This window comes from Haplochromis burtoni, unplaced genomic scaffold (genome assembly GCF_018398535.1).
Source record: "Haplochromis burtoni strain Fernald_Lab_line unplaced genomic scaffold, NCSU_Asbu1 Contig_5, whole genome shotgun sequence".
Taxonomy (NCBI): Eukaryota; Metazoa; Chordata; class Actinopteri; order Cichliformes; family Cichlidae; genus Haplochromis; species Haplochromis burtoni.
Window position 1 is genome coordinate 4,515,141 of NW_024582366.1, and position 17,954 is coordinate 4,533,094.

The window sequence follows — 17,954 nt, forward strand, 5'->3', positions numbered from 1 at the left end:
TCATGGATACATAAAACTATAAAAGTATCATCCACACAGCAATCAAACTATATGCATTGTTTTCTAATATTACCTTATAAAAGAAAAGCATGTATAATGTAAATAGAACTGATACTAGCACAGAACACTGTGACCAGCTTATGTTAAATAAGATTACTCCCAATTTAAATACACAACTGTCTATCAGATATGTGACCACAACCACAGGAGTGCATCTTTTAATACTAACAGGATCTCTGTAGTAGACTATTGTGATTAATATTATCAAACACTGCACTGAGGTGCAACAGAACAAGTACACAGTGCACTTTCAGAGGCCAGAAGATATTTATAACCTTCACCAGTACGGTTTCTGTGCTATGGTCTGTTTCTGTCAGTAAACCCTGACTGAAACATCAACGAGATCATTTCCTTCTCAAACTATGTTAGTTTTTCACAAACCTTTGAAATTAGAGAAAGATTGGTAAATAGTTTGATAACTTTAGCTGGAACTGACGGTTTTTTTTTTGTTGAGTAGTGGTTTAATTAGAGACAACTTTAAGTCTGCACATATCCCATTGACAGAGAAACTGATCAGCACTAGTGAAAGTGGACCCTGTCTAAAGGACATGACTTTGAAGACAAATTATTGCAAGTCATTTAAAAATCACCACATACAAGGTTTTAATCGTCTGAAAATCGTCAGATGGGGGAAAAAAAAAAATTAGTCAATGCACTACAAATATTTTATGTTACATAGATTAGAGGTCTTTCATCTGCAACTCAGACATCGACAGCATCCCACAAAACAAGCAAAAATGTGAACATTTGTCATTCTCAACATCCAACTCATGAGGAAGGACTCAACTCTTATCAAAATATGCTTTGCACATTACAGTAAAAATTAGCTTCTAAAGTAAACTAAGTGACAAAATAAGAACAAAACATATGGATACAAGTGTATTTCTTTTTACAAAAGGTAAAACGAAATCATACAAACGGTTTAAATTTACACAATGTATCTGACAAAACCAAACATTTTTCACAGCGAACCTGATCTATTCCATTTTATTCCTCCAGAAAAGCAAGTGTGCTTCAGGGGCGTGAGGTGCAGGTTTGCATTTAGGACATTCAGTATTCACGTCTTGATTAAGCTGAAAAGGTCAGAAGTACCATTCTGGCACAGAAGGGGGATGGAAGGTCTGAGGGGTCTAAATAAAGGGCTAAAATGCCCATTAACAGTTAAATATATACCAATGACGCTTTGTGGAATGTCCAAAAGCTCTGAAAACTGATGCAACCAGAGTCCTTTCAAAAAGTAAAATAGACTAAGACTTTAGTCATCAAACTTTATTTTCTTCCCCTGGGGTTTGCCTCCAAAGCCACCACCACCTCTTCCACCTGAAACAAGAAAGACGGGCAACTTAATCTACAAGGCAGCATGTTTAGCTATTTTACAAAACAAAGATAAAGAGGCACACTTAGACATCGCTCTGTTTCAGTTAACTCTTGGAACAACAAATGTAAAAATCTACTGGCTTAAAGCTGCAAGTCAGTTAAAAGATGACCATAGTAGCCACAGGTTTAGGAGTTTAATCCCTCACCTCCGAAACCACCGCGTCCGCCTCCGCGTCCACCTCCACGAGGTCCTCCTCGTCCTCTTCCACCGCCACCACGACCACCAAAACCGCCAAAGCCACCACGGCCTCCTCTGCCGCCACCTCGACCGCCGAAGCCGCCACCACCTCGGCCTCCACGGAAGCCACCTTCACCCTTGGGCTTGGCGTAGTCCAGAGTCACCTTGCTGCCGTCAATCTCGCCATCCTCCATTGCCTCCTTAGCTGCTTTGCAGTCATCCTCATTGCTGAAGTCCACAAAGCCGAAACTACAGAGCCAGACAGGTTAGGGGACGAGATAACGGAAAATGATTCTAATTAATAAATGTAATTCTAATGCAGTGCCATGAATTAAACTATTTTACTTTGTCGGGTGAAGTATTGGTTTTTAAATAACTCATCTGAGCAAAGTCATCCAATTCAAACCACATCGAGTCTGTTTCACATCAGACATGGGCAACTGCCACTAAGGCAGCTGCCTGTTTAACTGCGACTTTGCTCTCCTTCTCATACGAAACCGTACACTGTCATTGTTAGACAGAGCGGTGCTCAAGAGAAGTGCTGGAGAAGGAGTGTTTGCACCTGTTCAAACTTACCCCTTTGATGACCCTGTATCTCTGTCTGTCACTATCCTGGCTGCTACAGCACCCTCAAAGGCATCCTTGAGGGTCTCTTCTGTTGTGTCCTCAGAGAGACCCTTGACAAACAGGGTTTTAGTTGGACCTGGTAGAGAAGATGGCATCATGTAAATAAGCAAAATAATACCCATCTGGGCAAATCTAAACAATTCAACAAATTAAAATTCATGGAAAGATCAGCTCAGGACTTGACTATCTTTGAATCTTCACAGAGTTTCAGGAGATAAAGATTTCATCACAGCTGGAAGAGTCTCAACTAAAAAGACAACCGATTGGTTTCATGACCTACCTGAGTTTCCCCTGTTCCAATCTCTGCTCTGGCTGTACTCCAGTCGGATTGATCGGCCTTCAATTTCTGTGTTGTTGAAATTTTCTAGAGCATCTTTGGCATCATCTGTGCTCTCAAACTCCAGAAAAGCAAAACTAAGGAGAGAAGAACAACGATAGAAAAAGAGTCAACATCTGTTTTGAAATGCTTCATCTGAATGTCTCGCTGAGGGCTATTAGGGTTAAAATGTTTTCATTTTGTCATTTTAGAAAGTTTACTGTAATTGTTGCACAGCAGACATAGGCAACACCCATGTAGGTGGGCAGGCCTGTTCTAACTGTGCACTGGCTCTACTTCTCGTGCGAATCCAAGTACTATCACGAGGAAGATTTACAGGAGCTCAAGAGAAGGTGCAGGTGTTTTACACACCATGACTACATTTGAAAGATTGAAAGCCCTCGTTGGGGTTACCCGTGGCCACACAGAAACTCACCCTTTGGGTCTGCCATCTCTCTGTGGAATCCTAATAGAAACAGCTTTCTCAAATGTGGACTGCAGCACTTCCTCTGTTGCGTTGAAGGAGAGATTGTTCACGACCAGGGTCTTGCTGGCCGCTTCAGATGCTACAAAAAGAAAAGATGAAACATTCTTCAGCTGTCTTATGTTATGTTCACTATAGATCAGTACATTTGCAGAACTGGCATTGGCCATACAAACACAGACACTTTCATTAAGAGTACAGATACTTATGCATTCTAATAATTGAAATTATTGGAACTGCTTGTTACAAGTAGTTTGTCTCACAGTTCTACAAAATATCTCAAGCTTACCTGATGCTCTGGCTCCCATGTGGCTCTTCTCTCCAGTGTAGTCAATGATGATGGATCTCCCCTGTACTTCAGAGCCCTGGGTCTCCTCCATCGTTCTCTCTGCATCAGCCTCAGTTTTGAACTCTACGTAAGCAATACTGTAAAAAACAAAACAAAAACATGGAACATACTCTTAAAAAAAGGGAACTGAGTGATAATGATGAAACTTAATCAGCAGTTCATGTTCTACAACTACTGCCCATAACTTCAACTGTTTACTATGCTGTTATGCTGAAAACATTTACAACCTAGCTCGTTCTTACCCTTTGTTTGAAGTATTCTGGCCAGGAGGCACCCGGATTTCTACTGCGTCTTTAAAGATCTCTTTCAGGTCATCTGCTGTTGCGGAGAAGGGAAGATTCTTCACAAACAGTGTCCGTGCGTCCTTCTCTGTGGGCCATATGTCAGTGTCAGTGCGAGTACAGGAACAAAATTATTTTCCACCCACAAAGAAATGTTTCAATTCATGACATCCATTACCTTTTTTGCTGTCTTGCGAGCCTTCTTTGCTGCGGGCCTTTTCCAGTTTCACTTCCTGGCCCATGACCTTTTTGCCATTGAGCTCCAGGCCCTTCTGCAGGTCCTCCTCAGATGCAAAGTCCACATAGCCAAATTTCCTGTAGAGTTAAAAATGCAAGCAACATCAGACATGCCACCTTCATTGAATTTAAGTGTCACAGACCAGCTTCTTTTTTTAACTTTACCAATAAAACAAGGGTGCTGTCATGCCAGTTACAATGACAGGATACTTTAATATCTTACCATAAATTTAACTTGTTAACTGTTAAATATTAACAAGCCAAGTAAACCATTAACTTGTTTCTATCAACCGGCTATGGCCAAACTGTCTTCAGATGTTTATCTCAACTACATGGTGATACAAACAGAACCAGTCAAACACATCTGATATTTGTGATACACTCAAAATCAATCACTTATACCCAACGAGTGCATTTTGATAGGCAAGAATAAGCCAACCAGAAGGGATTAACTATGATTTGTTTTAAATGTAATTCTTACTTGTTTCCTCCTAACCGGACGTCTGTGATCTCAAGGCCGTTCTTGGAGAAGAATTTCCTCAGTGAAGCTTTGATCTCATCAAAATCTTTGCTTGAGTTCAAGTTTCCAACAAACAGAGAAAACGCTGGCAAACAGGAAAAACACTTCAATTACTTTTGGTGTAAAAATGCATTATTGATATTTATGTTGACATTTTAGGATTAGCATTAAGCCTCTTGTTGATAAACGTAAAGAAAGCTTATTAAAACAGGCAGAATATATTTATTCTTACCCTGTCCTTCTGACTTTGCTTTCTTGGCAGGTGGAGTGTCCTTTTTGCTCTCAGCCTTCCTCTTCGCAGCTGTGGGTTCTAGTCAGAAAGGAGAATGACGACAAAAAGAGTAAGTGAGTGGGGCAGTGAGTCTTCATTGTCCACATCATCAACAAAGTACAGTACATAAGCCATCTTACAGCACACACACATCTTTATTATAGGGTGGTGGTCACTTTTAAGTGACTTTATAAAAACTGGGAGAATAACACTTTCACTTAATTTATATTTATTTATTTTTTTAAACTCCCAAACTTACTTTCTTCTTCCTCCTCCTCATCGTCGTCCTCCTCATCGTCATCATCCTCATCGTCATCCTCCTCATCGTCTTCAGACTCTTCCTTGGCTTTAACCATGCCTGCTTTCTTTGCCTTGGTGGCTGCTGGAGCAGGAGTAGTGTCCATTTCCTCTTCAGAGTCTAAAAAGCAGAATCAATGCCAAAGACGTAAATCTCACAGTAACTGTGGCCGAATTCAAGTGCATTGAAAACGAGTATTACTGTGTGTCAGATAGTTCAAAAGGTGACATCATACGTGATCAGTATTAAGTCCCTTGTTGATCATCATACAATGTTAACTATTTCAATGGCTCCTGTTAAAAACAAAAATATGTGAGGATCAGTCTTACCATCATCATCGTCTTCATCATCATCTTCTTCAGATGACTCTTCTTTAGCAGGCTGAGCCTTTGCAGCCTTGGCTGCAGGCTTTGCTGGAGTAGCCTTCTTGGGGGGAGGGGCTTCCTCTTCTGACTCATCATCATCATCATCATCAGAGGGCTCCTTTGCAGGCTGAGCCTTTACTGGGGGCTTTGCTGCAGGCTTAGCTGCCTTCTTGGGTGGTGGGGCCTCTTCTTCAGATTCATCTAGACAAGACAAAACAAAAAACACCAAAAAACGAGTTTGTTCATTTCATTGCAGAAATTTTCAACAAAACCTCTTTAGAGTTAAAAAAAGGGCATTAGGTTGTAACAGCGATTGAGGATAGGACCGGCAGACAGCGAAATACACACCGGTACCGAAGACATAGCGCTGTCTTTGTTTTTCCTCCGTACATTACACACATGAGTACTAAACAACCACATGCATGCCAAGAAATGGAGGATGTTTTGTGATGCATTACATCACCAGACTGTTAGCACAAATACTTGGATCAGATTAAAATGAAGCCATTGGCAGTTTTATTAAAAACACAGTACAACGGTAATTACTATCAGTCACACAATACCAAAAGCCTTACCATCCTCCTCATCATCATCATCATCATCATCTGACTCCTCTGCTTTTGCAGCAGCTGCCTTGGCTGGTGCTTTTTTAGCCGGAGTTGCTTTTGCAGGTGTCTTCTTTGGTGGGGGGGCCTCCTCCTCTGATGATTCGTCTATATATAATAAATAGCAAAATCGTCTTAGACAATATTATGCTCATTTTAAGATTTTATCTTGTTTAGATCAAGAATGTATATTATGAATTTAGACAACACGACACATTCACCAGTTGAGTGGAAACAGCAGTTTTCATAACTGAAGGTTTTCTTTCTAAAGACCATCTGTTTCACTGTTGTAACTAAATGTCAAAAACAACGTTTTTCTTAACTGAGCGATGCCTAATGCATTTAATAATGTTAGAGGGACTCACTTTCTAACATCTGGATGATCCTTAAACATCAAAACAAACAAAGTAGGTCAATCTCTATATATTAAAGTCCAGACTAAATTTCACCTACATACTGGTTATGTGAGATACGTGAGATATGAGTATCATTCAAGTAGTTTCATTTTGGACCTTTATTACTTACCAGAATCATCATCTTCACTTTCTGCTTTTTTGGCAGGAGTGCCATTTCCAACTTTGGTGCCTTTGGCTGGTGTGGCTTTCTTCACCGCTTTAGGTGGAGGAGCCTGCAGTTTAAAAAAAAAAAAACAACAACAACAAATTATAATAATAATAAAAAACACTTAATACCACATTTTAGCCATAAAATACTTGAGACAACGTCTTTGTACCTCTTCTTCCTCATCACTGCTGTCCTCTTCGCTGGATTCCTCCTCAACTTCTTTAGGGGGTGGAGGGGCTTTTTTCTTCTGAGCTGCTTGCTTATTTGCTGCCTTCAAAAGAAATCCCGGAATGCAAAAATTGTTATTACCAATGTTTTTAAAACCCAACAATAATGGAGCTCTACAAGTAGCCAAGCATAGTAAAGAAGAGGGTCTAACAATCATGGCACCCGCTGCAGCATGTCCGCAAACATGAGGGGGATTTAGGCCACGTGGAATTCCACGGTTAAAATATAAAACAGGAGAGCCGTGCCACTTGTTCAATAATTAAATCATCAACGGCAAACGGTTACGTGAGTTTAAAATAAGCCACTCAAATGATAACTGTGCGCGCCGATGGGGTTTCTCGGTTTTGGTTGCTTGCCTCGTGTGTCACTCAGAGCAGGCGCAGAACCCACGTGGAGCTCTAGAGGTCGGTCAGCTAGCATGCTGGGTAATTTTACCATTTGCTGACAAGCATTAAAAAATTATATTTATATATATATATATAAATATATGCCGAACAGTTATCTAGAAAGTCCGTTACGTGACAAAGTTTTTAAGTGGGGAAATTTAAACTTCACACCGAGAATTACCAATATTTCCACAAAATGAAGTAAATTAGAATCAAGTCCGGGTATGAATGCGCTAATGCTAGTGGTTAAGCTAGCCGCGTGCTCGAATTTTCGGTTTTTACAACAGTTTTCTAACAAATGTTGGTACAGGTTGGCAGGCTGGCCATAAATTGATTTTGTTTTAGTCTTTCTATACGCCATACTTAAATCGAGAGCGCGCACGAAATCCACACTAAGCAGCGGTTTAGCTTAGCAGGCCAGAGAGCCAAAAGCGAGGCACAAACATGGCTGATCGCAAACGAAAAAGGCGTAGTAAATGCGGCACCACCACCACCATGTTGATTCATTAAAAAAAAAAAAAAAAAAAAAAGGCGACAATCGCTGCTTTACCTGAGCGTACATTTTCTTTTTCCGCGAATTCACCCCCTTTTTTTTTAACAAACGCACCAACTTCTGCTTAAAGGCCTCGTGCGTAAACACAAGCCTTCTTTCTATTACAAACGCACGCACTATTTTTAAAATAGAATGACGTAATCTTACCTTTGCTAACTTCACCATTGTGCTGTTGTGTGTTTCAATAAAACACGAGAAGCTGGACGTCTGAAGATGAATTTAAAAAAGAATAGCTAATGTATGCACGTGGACCTGCCTACTCGATGGGACATTGGACAGGAAAGACAGAGACGACGAAGACGCGCTCGGTACTCCCCTTCTTCGCGCGCTCTCGCCGACCCGCCCACATGACTATCTCTACCAATCACAAGCTAATGTATTTGCGTCGTGCCCGCGCCTCACCCCACATACAGGAAACATTGAATTTTACTACTCTAAGGAAATACTGTATAACTATTCTCGTCTCACTATATCACTAAATACATGACAAAAATACGAGGCAGCACTGTCAAATCTACCGTGTTTAACCTTTAAAGTCAATGTTATGACAGTCTGTATTTAATATGAACATGTATTAATTACATTGCTATTATATCATTATTATTATTATCATGGTTTAGATTTTAATATACGTATAGTTATAGATGTTTACAGTTAAAATCTTAAAGAAAACTATTTTCTGCAATTTCCCGGACTTAACGCTACAGAAACCATATACAGCTTATTTTCACATATCCCATGCAGCTGTTTACATGGCCACGTGGTTCGGCACGGTTGCCAAACTATCAACCACGTGTAGTCCACCACGAGGTACACGCTACACTATTAAACAGCGATAGTTCCCAACTAGTATAGTATAGTATAATCTAAATACTTCAAAGTGGGGGTATACATAGTAGTTCAGTCCAGTTTTAGTACATGTTTTTCATGTAACTGTATACATTAAAATAAAACTTTAAAAAAAACCCTCTACATAAGGTTTTTCCATGCTCGGAGTTTGTCTTTGCAAGGATGACTACACACAGGAAGGATGTAAGCAATAGATATTTGTTGCCTTTTTGGTAGATGCGTGCATTTAAAATGATAATAATAATATTTGGGCTTTTTTTTCCCTCAGTGAAGGAACCTCTTTTTAATTGCCATTAAGTTACTTTTACATTGTAGATAATTTTAAATATAAATATTCATACATTGTTTTTCTGTTGCACAATTGAATCCTGGAGCCAACCAGCTGATTCCCAGGGCAACATGAAGAGCACATTTGAGTAATTAACCCTCAACACCACACAGAGGCAGCATTGCATTTAACATCACTCGGTCTTATGGACTAGTCTCAGTGAATTACAACTACCTTTGATTTGAGAAAGATAATGTAACTTTATTGGTCCCTTCTTCTTTGTAATAATAATGATAATAATGATAATCTAACCATTCTCTTGAACTTCAATATCTTTTGTAGTCAGAAAGCTCACAGAGTAGCCATTGTTCTACCTGTCTACCTGTACAAAATGTTGCATTCTGTCCAACTTTTGCCCCTTTTCTTAGTCTTGCTGTGACATTCTGGACTTGTGATCACAACTGTAGTTGACTGTGTTTAATTATTACAGTCGTCCCACTGTTGGTGGTTTTAAAGCATATCAGTATAACTGAAAAAACTGTTTTGTGTAAAAAAAAACCCCACAAAAAACAACAACAACAACTACAAAAGAAAAAGAGCTACTGAAATTGCCATATTGAAATAACAAAGGTACATACAACTACACAGCAGTGTCTATGCTGAATTTGCAGAATGAATAGGTATGCCTCTTTGCAAAAACCCTCCTGTCACTCTGTCTCCTGTTCAATTATTCACTGCTGTCTTTCAGCAACAATCATATGACCCCTTATGAGCAAGTGCTTTGGCAACAGTGGGAAGGAAAAACTCCCTTTTATCAGGAAGAAACCTCCAGTAGAACCAGGCTCAAGGAGGGGTGCAATCTGCTGCGACCGGTTGAAGGTAAATGGATGAAGACAGGACAAAGACATGATGTGGAAAAGAGCCAGAGATTAATAATAATTGAATAGAAAGATGTGTTTAAACACAGTGAGTGAAAAAGGTGACTGAAGAAGAAACACTCAGTGCATCATGGGAATCCCCCGGCAGCCTACACCTATTGCAGCATAACTAAGGGAGGATTCAGGGTCACCTGATCCACCTGATATGCTTTATCAAAAAGAAAGTTTGAAGGCTAATCTTAAAAGCAGAGATAGTGTCTGTCTTCCAAATCCAAATTGGAAGCTGAACAAGGGCCTGAAAGCTGAAGGCTCTGCCTCCCATTCTACTTTTAAATACTCTAGGAACAACAAGTAAACCAGCAGTCTGAGAGCAAAGAGCCTTAATGGGGTGATATGGTACTAAAAGCGTCACACATGATAGCGTCACACAGTTGTTGCAGCTTGTCAGCATCACATCCATGATGTGAATTTTCCAATCCATCACATCCCAAATGTGTTCTACTGGGCTGAGATTTGGTGAATGCACAGACTATCTCAATACGATGAACTCATGTTGAGAAAAACAGATTTGGGTGATCTGAGCTTTGTGACTCGTTATCCTCTTGGAAGCAACCTTCAGAAGATGGTCATAAAGGAATGCACATGGTCAGCAACAATACACAGGTGGACACAAGGGGCCCAAAGTGTTCCAAGAAAATATCCCTCTCACCATTGCAGCAAGCTGAATCACTGATACAAAGCAGGATGGATGCATGCTTGCATGCCAGATTTTGATCCTCACATCCAAATGATGACCGATCAGACCAGTTTACATTTTTTCAGTCTGCTGTCGTCCATTTTTGTTGAGCCCGTGTGAACTATAGCCTCAGTTTCCTGTTCTTAGCTGACAAGAGTGGCAGCTTTTGCGGTCTTCTGCTGCTGCAGCACATCTTCTTCAAAGTTCAACATGTTGTGCATACTCTTCTGCATACCCTAGTTGTAACAAATGTTTATTGGAGGTACTCTTGCCTTCCTGTCAGCTCAAAATAGTCTCCAATTCTGCTTTGACCCTTGTCATCAAGAAGACATTTTCATCTAGAGAGCTGCTCACTGGATGTTTGTTTTTTTGTTTTTGTTTTTAGAAACTTCTCTTTAAACCCTAGAAATGGTGTTGTGGGATAACCCCAGCAGATCAACAGTGTCTGAAATACTCAGACCTGTCTGGCACCGGCAGCCATGTCTCATTCAAAGTCACTTAAACCACCTTTCTTCCTCATTCTGATGCTCACTTTGAATTTCAGCAGAACATCTTTAACATATCTACATGCTTGAATGCACTGAGTTGTTGTCATTGGACCATTAAATTAATTGCTTAATCGTGCAGCTGAACACGTGTGTCTAATTCAGTGGCTGTATTTTAGAATGGTTAAAGATCAAATATAACAACATTGAAACTAGTAAACAAATTCACATGGCAATGTAACCGTGTACGGCTATATGCTGGCCTTTGATGAAAGCTTTTATTAACTGGAAGCTCTGCCACTGAACACACTGGATTTAACACAGCAGTGTTGATATATTTCTTGCTGTTGTTCAGTGTATGTTCTATTTTGTTGTTGGTGGGTGCAAAAGGTGTTATAACGATCCCCAAACACTACTTTCATTTTATTATTTTATCCTTTATTTTTTTTTAGACTTATGTGACTCATGTTTCTTGAACACCAGGTACATGAGGTGGGCATGTTGCCTTTGTGTTTTCCAGAGTAGCGTTTACACTTAGTGTGTAGTGTAACAGCTAGGTAGGCAGGCTGTTCTGAACAAGTACTGGATATTACGTTCTTTTCTTTTCAGTGAATTAATTATTGACTTTAATTCGGCTTTAGTTCTATAGCACCGGCCACCTCAAGGCCTGTTTTGTATGTGTGTGTGTTTAAAGTTGTATTACTATGAGTATGACCTTCCTACAGTCAATAATATAGGTTCACAAAAAAGAGACAAACACATCTAATTTATGATTGTAAATGTGTTTTCACAGTAAACGAGTACTCTCAGTTTGCTTCTGTCAGCTGTGCATCTCTCCAGTTTGCAAATCAGTAGCAACCTCAAAGTCAGATGCACACATTCACAACAATCACACCATAAATATCATGTTTCATGGTATTGGAAAGGAAATCTTTGAAAAGACTTTTACATTGACTTCACTGTATTCATTAGCTTGTAAAGTGTTCTCTCTGTATTTTTCTGGCTCTCACCCCCTTTAGTGTAATTACACCATGAAACCTTTAAGCAATGGACCTTTTTACGGTTTCACAACTGAGCACAATTTGTTGTCTTTTTTATGCTTCATTATTATAATCTGGGTGTGTTTGTTTTCCTTTTTAATATCGCACATATATGGGCTTTTCTCTATGTGCTTGTTGTCTTGTTTTAAGCCTTTTAGTTTGGAAACTACAAGATAAAAAAGCCATTTTGCTTATATATCATCTTTATATAATGTTAAAGTATGTTATTCCTGCAACAGTTTGGCTGTCTGTGCAGGATGTATCCTGTTCCCTCCTCCCTATGATGAATTGGAGAAGCATAAGAGAATGGATGGATGGATAATTATAAGGTGATTTTACTGCTTATTTTAAATAATATTTAAATTTACCAACTGGTAACCGGATGTAATGTGTGGAAGAATTAGAGGAACATTAGGAGGAAGTGGCTTCCTATCATCTTTTTAATTAGTGGTCAACATGATAGGTTATTTGGGGATTACAGCGTTATTGCCTGAGTTCTAAAGATCGCTCTAAGTCAAAATTTAAGTTTTCAGTGTTTTTTTCTATTTGTGCAGCAAATTTGTGCAAGAGCTTTCGACGGTGTGGGTACAATCATGCCAGGTTGAATGCAGGAGTATAGATGCAGCACCCAACAAATCTTTATTGTTTCATATAAACATGTTATCTGATAACACAGAGTTTCAGATATTTGCTAATGTTTGAAACATTTTTTCAATATCCAAGCAGGATAAAATCTTTAGTGAATGTTAAACTTTGGCTCTCTGTACCAAAGTGTGCCTTTTGTAACACCAACCCAACCGGCTACAGCAGATGGCTGCCCCTCCTTGAGCCTGGTTCTGAAGGTTTCTTCCTATTAAAAGGGAGTTTTTTCTTCCCACCATCAACAAGAGCTTGCTCAAAGGGGGTCAAATGATTGCTTGGTTTTTCTTTTCTTTCTAATATTGTAGGGTCTTTACAACATAAACCGCTTCGAGGTCACTGTTTTATGTGAATTGGTGCCATAGAAATGAAACTGAATTGAACTGAATAAAAATGAATGGCGCTCCATCTAACAGCAGGGCAGTCTTTGCTTCTCTTCTGACAAAACCTCCAGAAGCCAGGCAGAAAATGCTCACAAACTAGAATTGACTAGTTTCACGGAACACACAAAGACACACAGATCAAAGATGTAAGTGCACATGGAATGTCTGTTTTATCGTTTTCGAAAACATTTACAACTATTTGAGACAAATGGGGAAAAAAGGCAACAAACAGAACTGACCTACAGTTTGCATCCATTTCCAAAATGTTACATAAATAAAAATCCATATTTATAAATATCTCTTTTTTTTATAAACATATAAATAGATTTTAAACATAAATACATTTATGCAGGGAACGATGAAGTACATGAATGTACAGCAGCAGCAGCAACAATATACAGCTTTGCGGTATGTAGTTTTTTTTACACCATTGTCCGCCATGTTGTACTACCCATCTGTGTTTGTATCTGTTGACCATGTTGTATGTTATACATATATGTACTGTATATATGTATATATACCTGCATATTTATTGTATATATATGTCTATATTAGGATTTTGTAGTATTGTCATCCAAGTCTTTGTTTATGCTGGTCATGGTGACTTTCGTACCATAGAACAATCATGATGAGTTTTTCTTTATTTTCCCCTTCTGGTAAGAACAAACTCAACTTTTGTCATCCAAACAAACACGTCGTCCAGAGATCTAGAAAAAGAGAGGAAAACAAAAGCAAAAGGTTAGACAGAGTCTTTCAAGGTCAGCCTCATAAACACATGTTCATTTATTCGATCTTTTGTTAACGTAATACATGTATCAGTCAGGGAATCTCCAAATTTACTTGTTGGTTCTTTACTCATTAACTCACTTCTCATCTAACCACTTTACTTTAGATTAACTCACCCGTATGGTGTTAACCAATGAAAAACACACTCACCCATTGTTAGTCACTAACACTCCCCCATAGGGATGTCAGAGTTTACCATAAAATCGAAAAAAGGTGTGAAGCCTCAGGACTAATCGTGTGTCACTTAGATTCCCCAGTACTTAATTAACCCACACAGCCCCCTTTTCAGTTTATGTTAAAAACACTTAGTGAAACAAATGTGTTTCCAAGAAACATCTTGACAACCAAATATGTGTGTGAATGTGTCTCTGCAACCCCACTTCCGTCCTCGATATCTCCCTGCCCTTTTTCTTAAATGTGATATATTGTTCTTGTGTTATAGAAGCAGATGGGATCATTCATAATGATGTGCACAGATACAAGAGTGGACTTCCTAAATGCTCACTGGTTTCTTTCCCATACATCAGCTTAAGCGGGCTATCCACTTAAACTGATGACTAAGACTATCCTGTTCTAGGAGGTAATATCTATCTACTTAGCACTTTTAATTCTTATTCTCATTTTTATTTTCATGTCTATTTAAGCTTAATTTATAACAGTATTTATGACAGTATGTTTGCACTGAAGCACCGCAGCAATTTCCTAATGTTGTAAACCCGCTCAACATTTGGCAATAAAACCCTTTCTGATTCTGATTCTGATTCTGATTCTAATGCTAGAAGGTTTAGGCTTGATTATTTCCCTAGATTGAATATTTCTAAGTCAAAGGCAGTAGTGAACCACAATATTTTCCATAGCTGAACCATGCAATGCTGCATAAATACATGTGTCTTATGTATATGACAGATAATCCTGTAAAATCATCATTTAACTGCGAGGAATACCAACAGGAAATTATAATAAATACAATATTAAAAAATTGATTATTATGTCCATTTAATTAACTAGGCCATTCTTTTTTAAAATCCCTGATTGTAATTTGTCTCCCTTTTATCTTTCAGCATTCATTCTTTCATTTCATTTCACCCTGTTGCTTTTGGGCTCTGTTTACATGTCACTGTTTGCTGCTACAGTTAATGTTGCATAATGTTAAAGTGGGACTGATATGAGCGACCACTCACCATTCATTGCAGCGCTGCTCCAACCCTAGCATCCCATGCCGCTGATGGTGCCTATCCTGTCCATCTTGTGTCCGAAGCAGCCACTCCGTGACGAGGAGCCAGCCTTCTTGCTTCCCGATTTGTGTTTCCTGTTTTGGGGTTGATCGTTGAGGAGACGAGCCCACATGCCTCTGGCCCGGGTGTCCACCCGTAAATCGCGCAGTAACCGTATCCGAGTGCGCACAGCGTCGAGCCGTCTCTCTCTCTCCTCCGACTCCAGAAACTCCGTCAGCTCCTCGCCCAGCAAACTTCTAAGAGACTGAAAGATAAGAAAATAAATAAACAATCTCTCCCTCAGGCAAATAAATTGTGCAAAGACAAATGCTTTTGATGAAAGTGAAATCTATGGTTTGTGCCCGTTTCAACAGAGTAGTCATTATATGCTAAATGTTTGAGGTAAACCTCAGCTTGGCATATATTCTAACGCTTTCACAAACGTAATGGCCGGGGGGACGCGTTGGCATTTTTCTCACAGCACGGCACTCAGGAATCCATTAACTTGTATCATCTAACCAAAAACAACTTTGGAAAAGATCCACGAGAGGCTCCAGTCATGAGGTTCAAACCTCGAAGGAAACCCCTGAAGAAGAGTGCAGTACTTCTGTTTTATTAAGTTACCGACTCTGACACCTCGCTCTCAAAGTGAAGACAAAAAATAAACAAACTTAAAACAGGTGCCTGTAGCTTACTTATCTGTTCGTAAAGTAGACTGTAACGAAGACCTCCAACACTCCAAATTTTACTGCGCTTAGAAAATAATTACAACATTATTTCAAACGAGTATTTTTTTAAAGGGTCAGCTTTATTCAATTCTATGCGTAATTGCGATTTTACGCACAATTTTGTTTTGGTTTGGTTAATCTTATTTTGAGTACAAGTAATAAATACATAAAATTCCAAAAATGATGTTGATAGTCAGTATAATAGCTTTTCAGAGTTATTGTAAACTAAGAATTTTAATGTTTTCCCCATATGTGGTTTCATTTTAAAAAAATCGCATATGGGCGATTTAAAGTCTAAAAATATCACAGGGATGCTCGGAAACAAACTTTCACCGGCTGTTTTGGTTGCATGTCACTGAACATGCCGTCTGTTTGTAAATAAAGTGCAAGTGGACAGGGGTGTTACACTCTGAGTGTGGAAAAAGAGAGATTTTCCCCAACAGCTTAACAAGAACCAAATTGTGAAATATGATGCGCAAAGCTACTGTCCTGGAGGACCTGTGCCACAGAACAGCTGCTGTTGCTTCTTCAGTATTCAGCTTCCAGCAGCTTCAGTCCAAACCAATCAAAAGGTTCTCCTGGTCAGTAATAACAATACAAGTGACTTTTTCTTACCTTCTGCTGCGCTTGAGTTAAAGGTTTTGCCCCCATCCTCACTGAAAGTAAGGTGACCATAAGTCCACACGCTACAAAGTATGACAAGTTCATTTTGACAAGTCTAGCAGTTGTTCGGGGATTCCTCTGCGCTGCAGTTCAGATCGAAGGACGTTAGCTTCAGCCAATCAGCTTCTAAACACAAGGAGAGTCCGTTTTTTACTCCAAAGCTCCTCAAGTGCTTCTCTAACTCTGTGTATTAATCCTCGCCGCTTTATAGCCAGCCCATGGTGATGTCATGAAAACCTGCGTAATGGTTCTCCTTCCTCGCCTATTCACTGTTTTTTGTACCTGCCTCTAAGCACGTCATGCCAGGGATTAATTAAATGCAAATGACACAAGCTCCGGTCATCGCTGTGTTAGAGAAAATGATATAGGCTATAGACTATCAAAAGGCACAGACTTTAAGCTTTTAGACCTCTGGCTGAGATGCAACAGCTGAAACCAAAGGTGGTTTCAAAGGCTGCGCGTCAAGAGCTGAAGAGCGACTTTGGCAGTGAAATGAATTCTAGGATGCCAACCGTCTGTGCTGCGGAACATCTTAAAAAGACATACAATATGCTGCGCGTGGATGACATATCCTGTTTTCTTTAAGCGAAAATTCAGAGTCTGCTGCTGGAATTAAAGGAATTAGGTCATTTTTTAGATACCTTCCAGAAATTCAAATGTGATTTTCTTCATCTAATCACTTTTTTGGAAGGCACAAAGCGGAATTTTACCAGAAATAATTTGATGTGTTACTGCGCCACTCAAGCCCCGTGTTTTTCATTTATTTTTTTAAAGGGTAAAACTTATTATTATTATTATTATTATTATTATTATTATTATTATTATTATTATTATTATTATTATTATTATTATTATTATTATACAGAGGAATGCAAACATACAGAGATGGAATTATTAAACAACCCCATTAAGTCATTTGCTCGACGTTATTTGCATCAGAGCATGACATCAGCTAAGGGGGATTCACACCGAAAAAACCTCAGACGGTTCATGCTGATTCATAAAAAAACAGAGACACTCATTATAAGTCATGTCATGTGTCTGGATGTAAATGGCAATTCCCCATAAACCTTTTAATTAGATGGTTTTGTGTTTCATGGCGGTATCTTACAGTTTGTTTTCTGTCTTTAGATCAGGTAGTCCACTTACAGAGAAGAATCTCAGAACTACTGTGGCTACTCCAACACACACTGGATGTGTGGGACTGTTCAGACAGTCACCCCAAACTCAGAAAGGAGGCACAGACATGAACCCTAAGCAATGATTACCACACCAGTGTCCAGAAATAATTTATACTGTTATTCTTGAATCAAAGTTGGTATGTCACTAAGAAAAGCTGCTGCTTTCTTAAATTTTAGCCTGTGAGTCTGCAGAGTGCCGTCAATATGCAGGATATTTAACCAGCGATACTTCTATAAACCAGGAGGAGGGTGACTCTGCACAAATGAGTGAAACTATACAGAAGTCAATATGTTTATACTTACTTTAGGCTTAAAAATTGGCATTAGCTGCTGACTCCAACCAATGAGTGACGATGGGTTTTCATACAGACTATGTTACTTTACCACAAGTCCAGAGAAGAACAG

The 17,954-nt window shown here is 39.2% G+C and overlaps 2 protein-coding genes and 2 non-coding genes across 4 annotated transcripts; all 4 read right to left on the bottom strand.

The window, feature by feature from the left end:
* Positions 1-638: 638 nt before the first annotated feature.
* Positions 639-8,020, bottom strand: ncl (nucleolin). Its single transcript, XM_005920924.3, has 16 exons — positions 7,847-8,020; positions 6,702-6,803; positions 6,494-6,596; positions 5,939-6,076; positions 5,328-5,564; positions 4,960-5,118; positions 4,662-4,739; positions 4,391-4,514; positions 3,851-3,987; positions 3,634-3,760; positions 3,332-3,468; positions 2,995-3,124; positions 2,523-2,656; positions 2,192-2,318; positions 1,584-1,864; positions 639-1,380 (listed from the first exon to the last, which is right to left on the bottom strand). Exons 1-16 carry the CDS (start codon positions 7,862-7,864, stop codon positions 1,316-1,318), a joined length of 2,097 nt encoding a protein of 698 aa, XP_005920986.1. The 5' UTR covers positions 7,865-8,020; the 3' UTR covers positions 639-1,315.
* On the bottom strand, positions 2,030-2,156 carry LOC121814872. Its single transcript, XR_006054625.1, has one exon. It is a non-coding gene; the product is annotated as a small nucleolar RNA SNORA75 (small nucleolar RNA).
* On the bottom strand, positions 5,663-5,802 carry LOC121814873. Its single transcript, XR_006054627.1, has one exon. It is a non-coding gene; the product is annotated as a small nucleolar RNA SNORA57 (small nucleolar RNA).
* Positions 8,021-13,124: 5,104 nt separating the features above from the next.
* On the bottom strand, positions 13,125-16,566 carry nppc (natriuretic peptide C). Its single transcript, XM_005920923.3, has 3 exons — positions 16,321-16,566; positions 14,945-15,242; positions 13,125-13,684 (listed from the first exon to the last, which is right to left on the bottom strand). Exons 1-2 carry the CDS (start codon positions 16,411-16,413, stop codon positions 14,970-14,972), a joined length of 366 nt encoding a protein of 121 aa, XP_005920985.1. The 5' UTR covers positions 16,414-16,566; the 3' UTR covers positions 13,125-13,684; positions 14,945-14,969.
* Between the last annotated feature and the right edge of the window lie 1,388 nt (positions 16,567-17,954).

Excerpts from the sequence above, each read along its gene's own strand:
- nppc (XM_005920923.3), bottom strand. The coding sequence starts at position 16,413 with ATGAACTTGTCATACTTTGTAGCGTGTGGACTTATGGTCACCTTACTT. Across the intron at positions 15,243-16,320 it reads TAACTCAAGCGCAGCAGAAG|TCTCTTAGAAGTTTGCTGGG; the intron begins GTAAGAAAAAGT and ends CTTATCTTTCAG.
- ncl (XM_005920924.3), bottom strand. Across the intron at positions 5,565-5,938 it reads TGATGATGATGAGGAGGATG|ATGAATCTGAAGAAGAGGCC; the intron begins GTAAGGCTTTTG and ends TGTCTTGTCTAG. Across the intron at positions 2,657-2,994 it reads AGAGATGGCAGACCCAAAGG|TTTTGCTTTTCTGGAGTTTG; the intron begins GTGAGTTTCTGT and ends TTCTCTCCTTAG.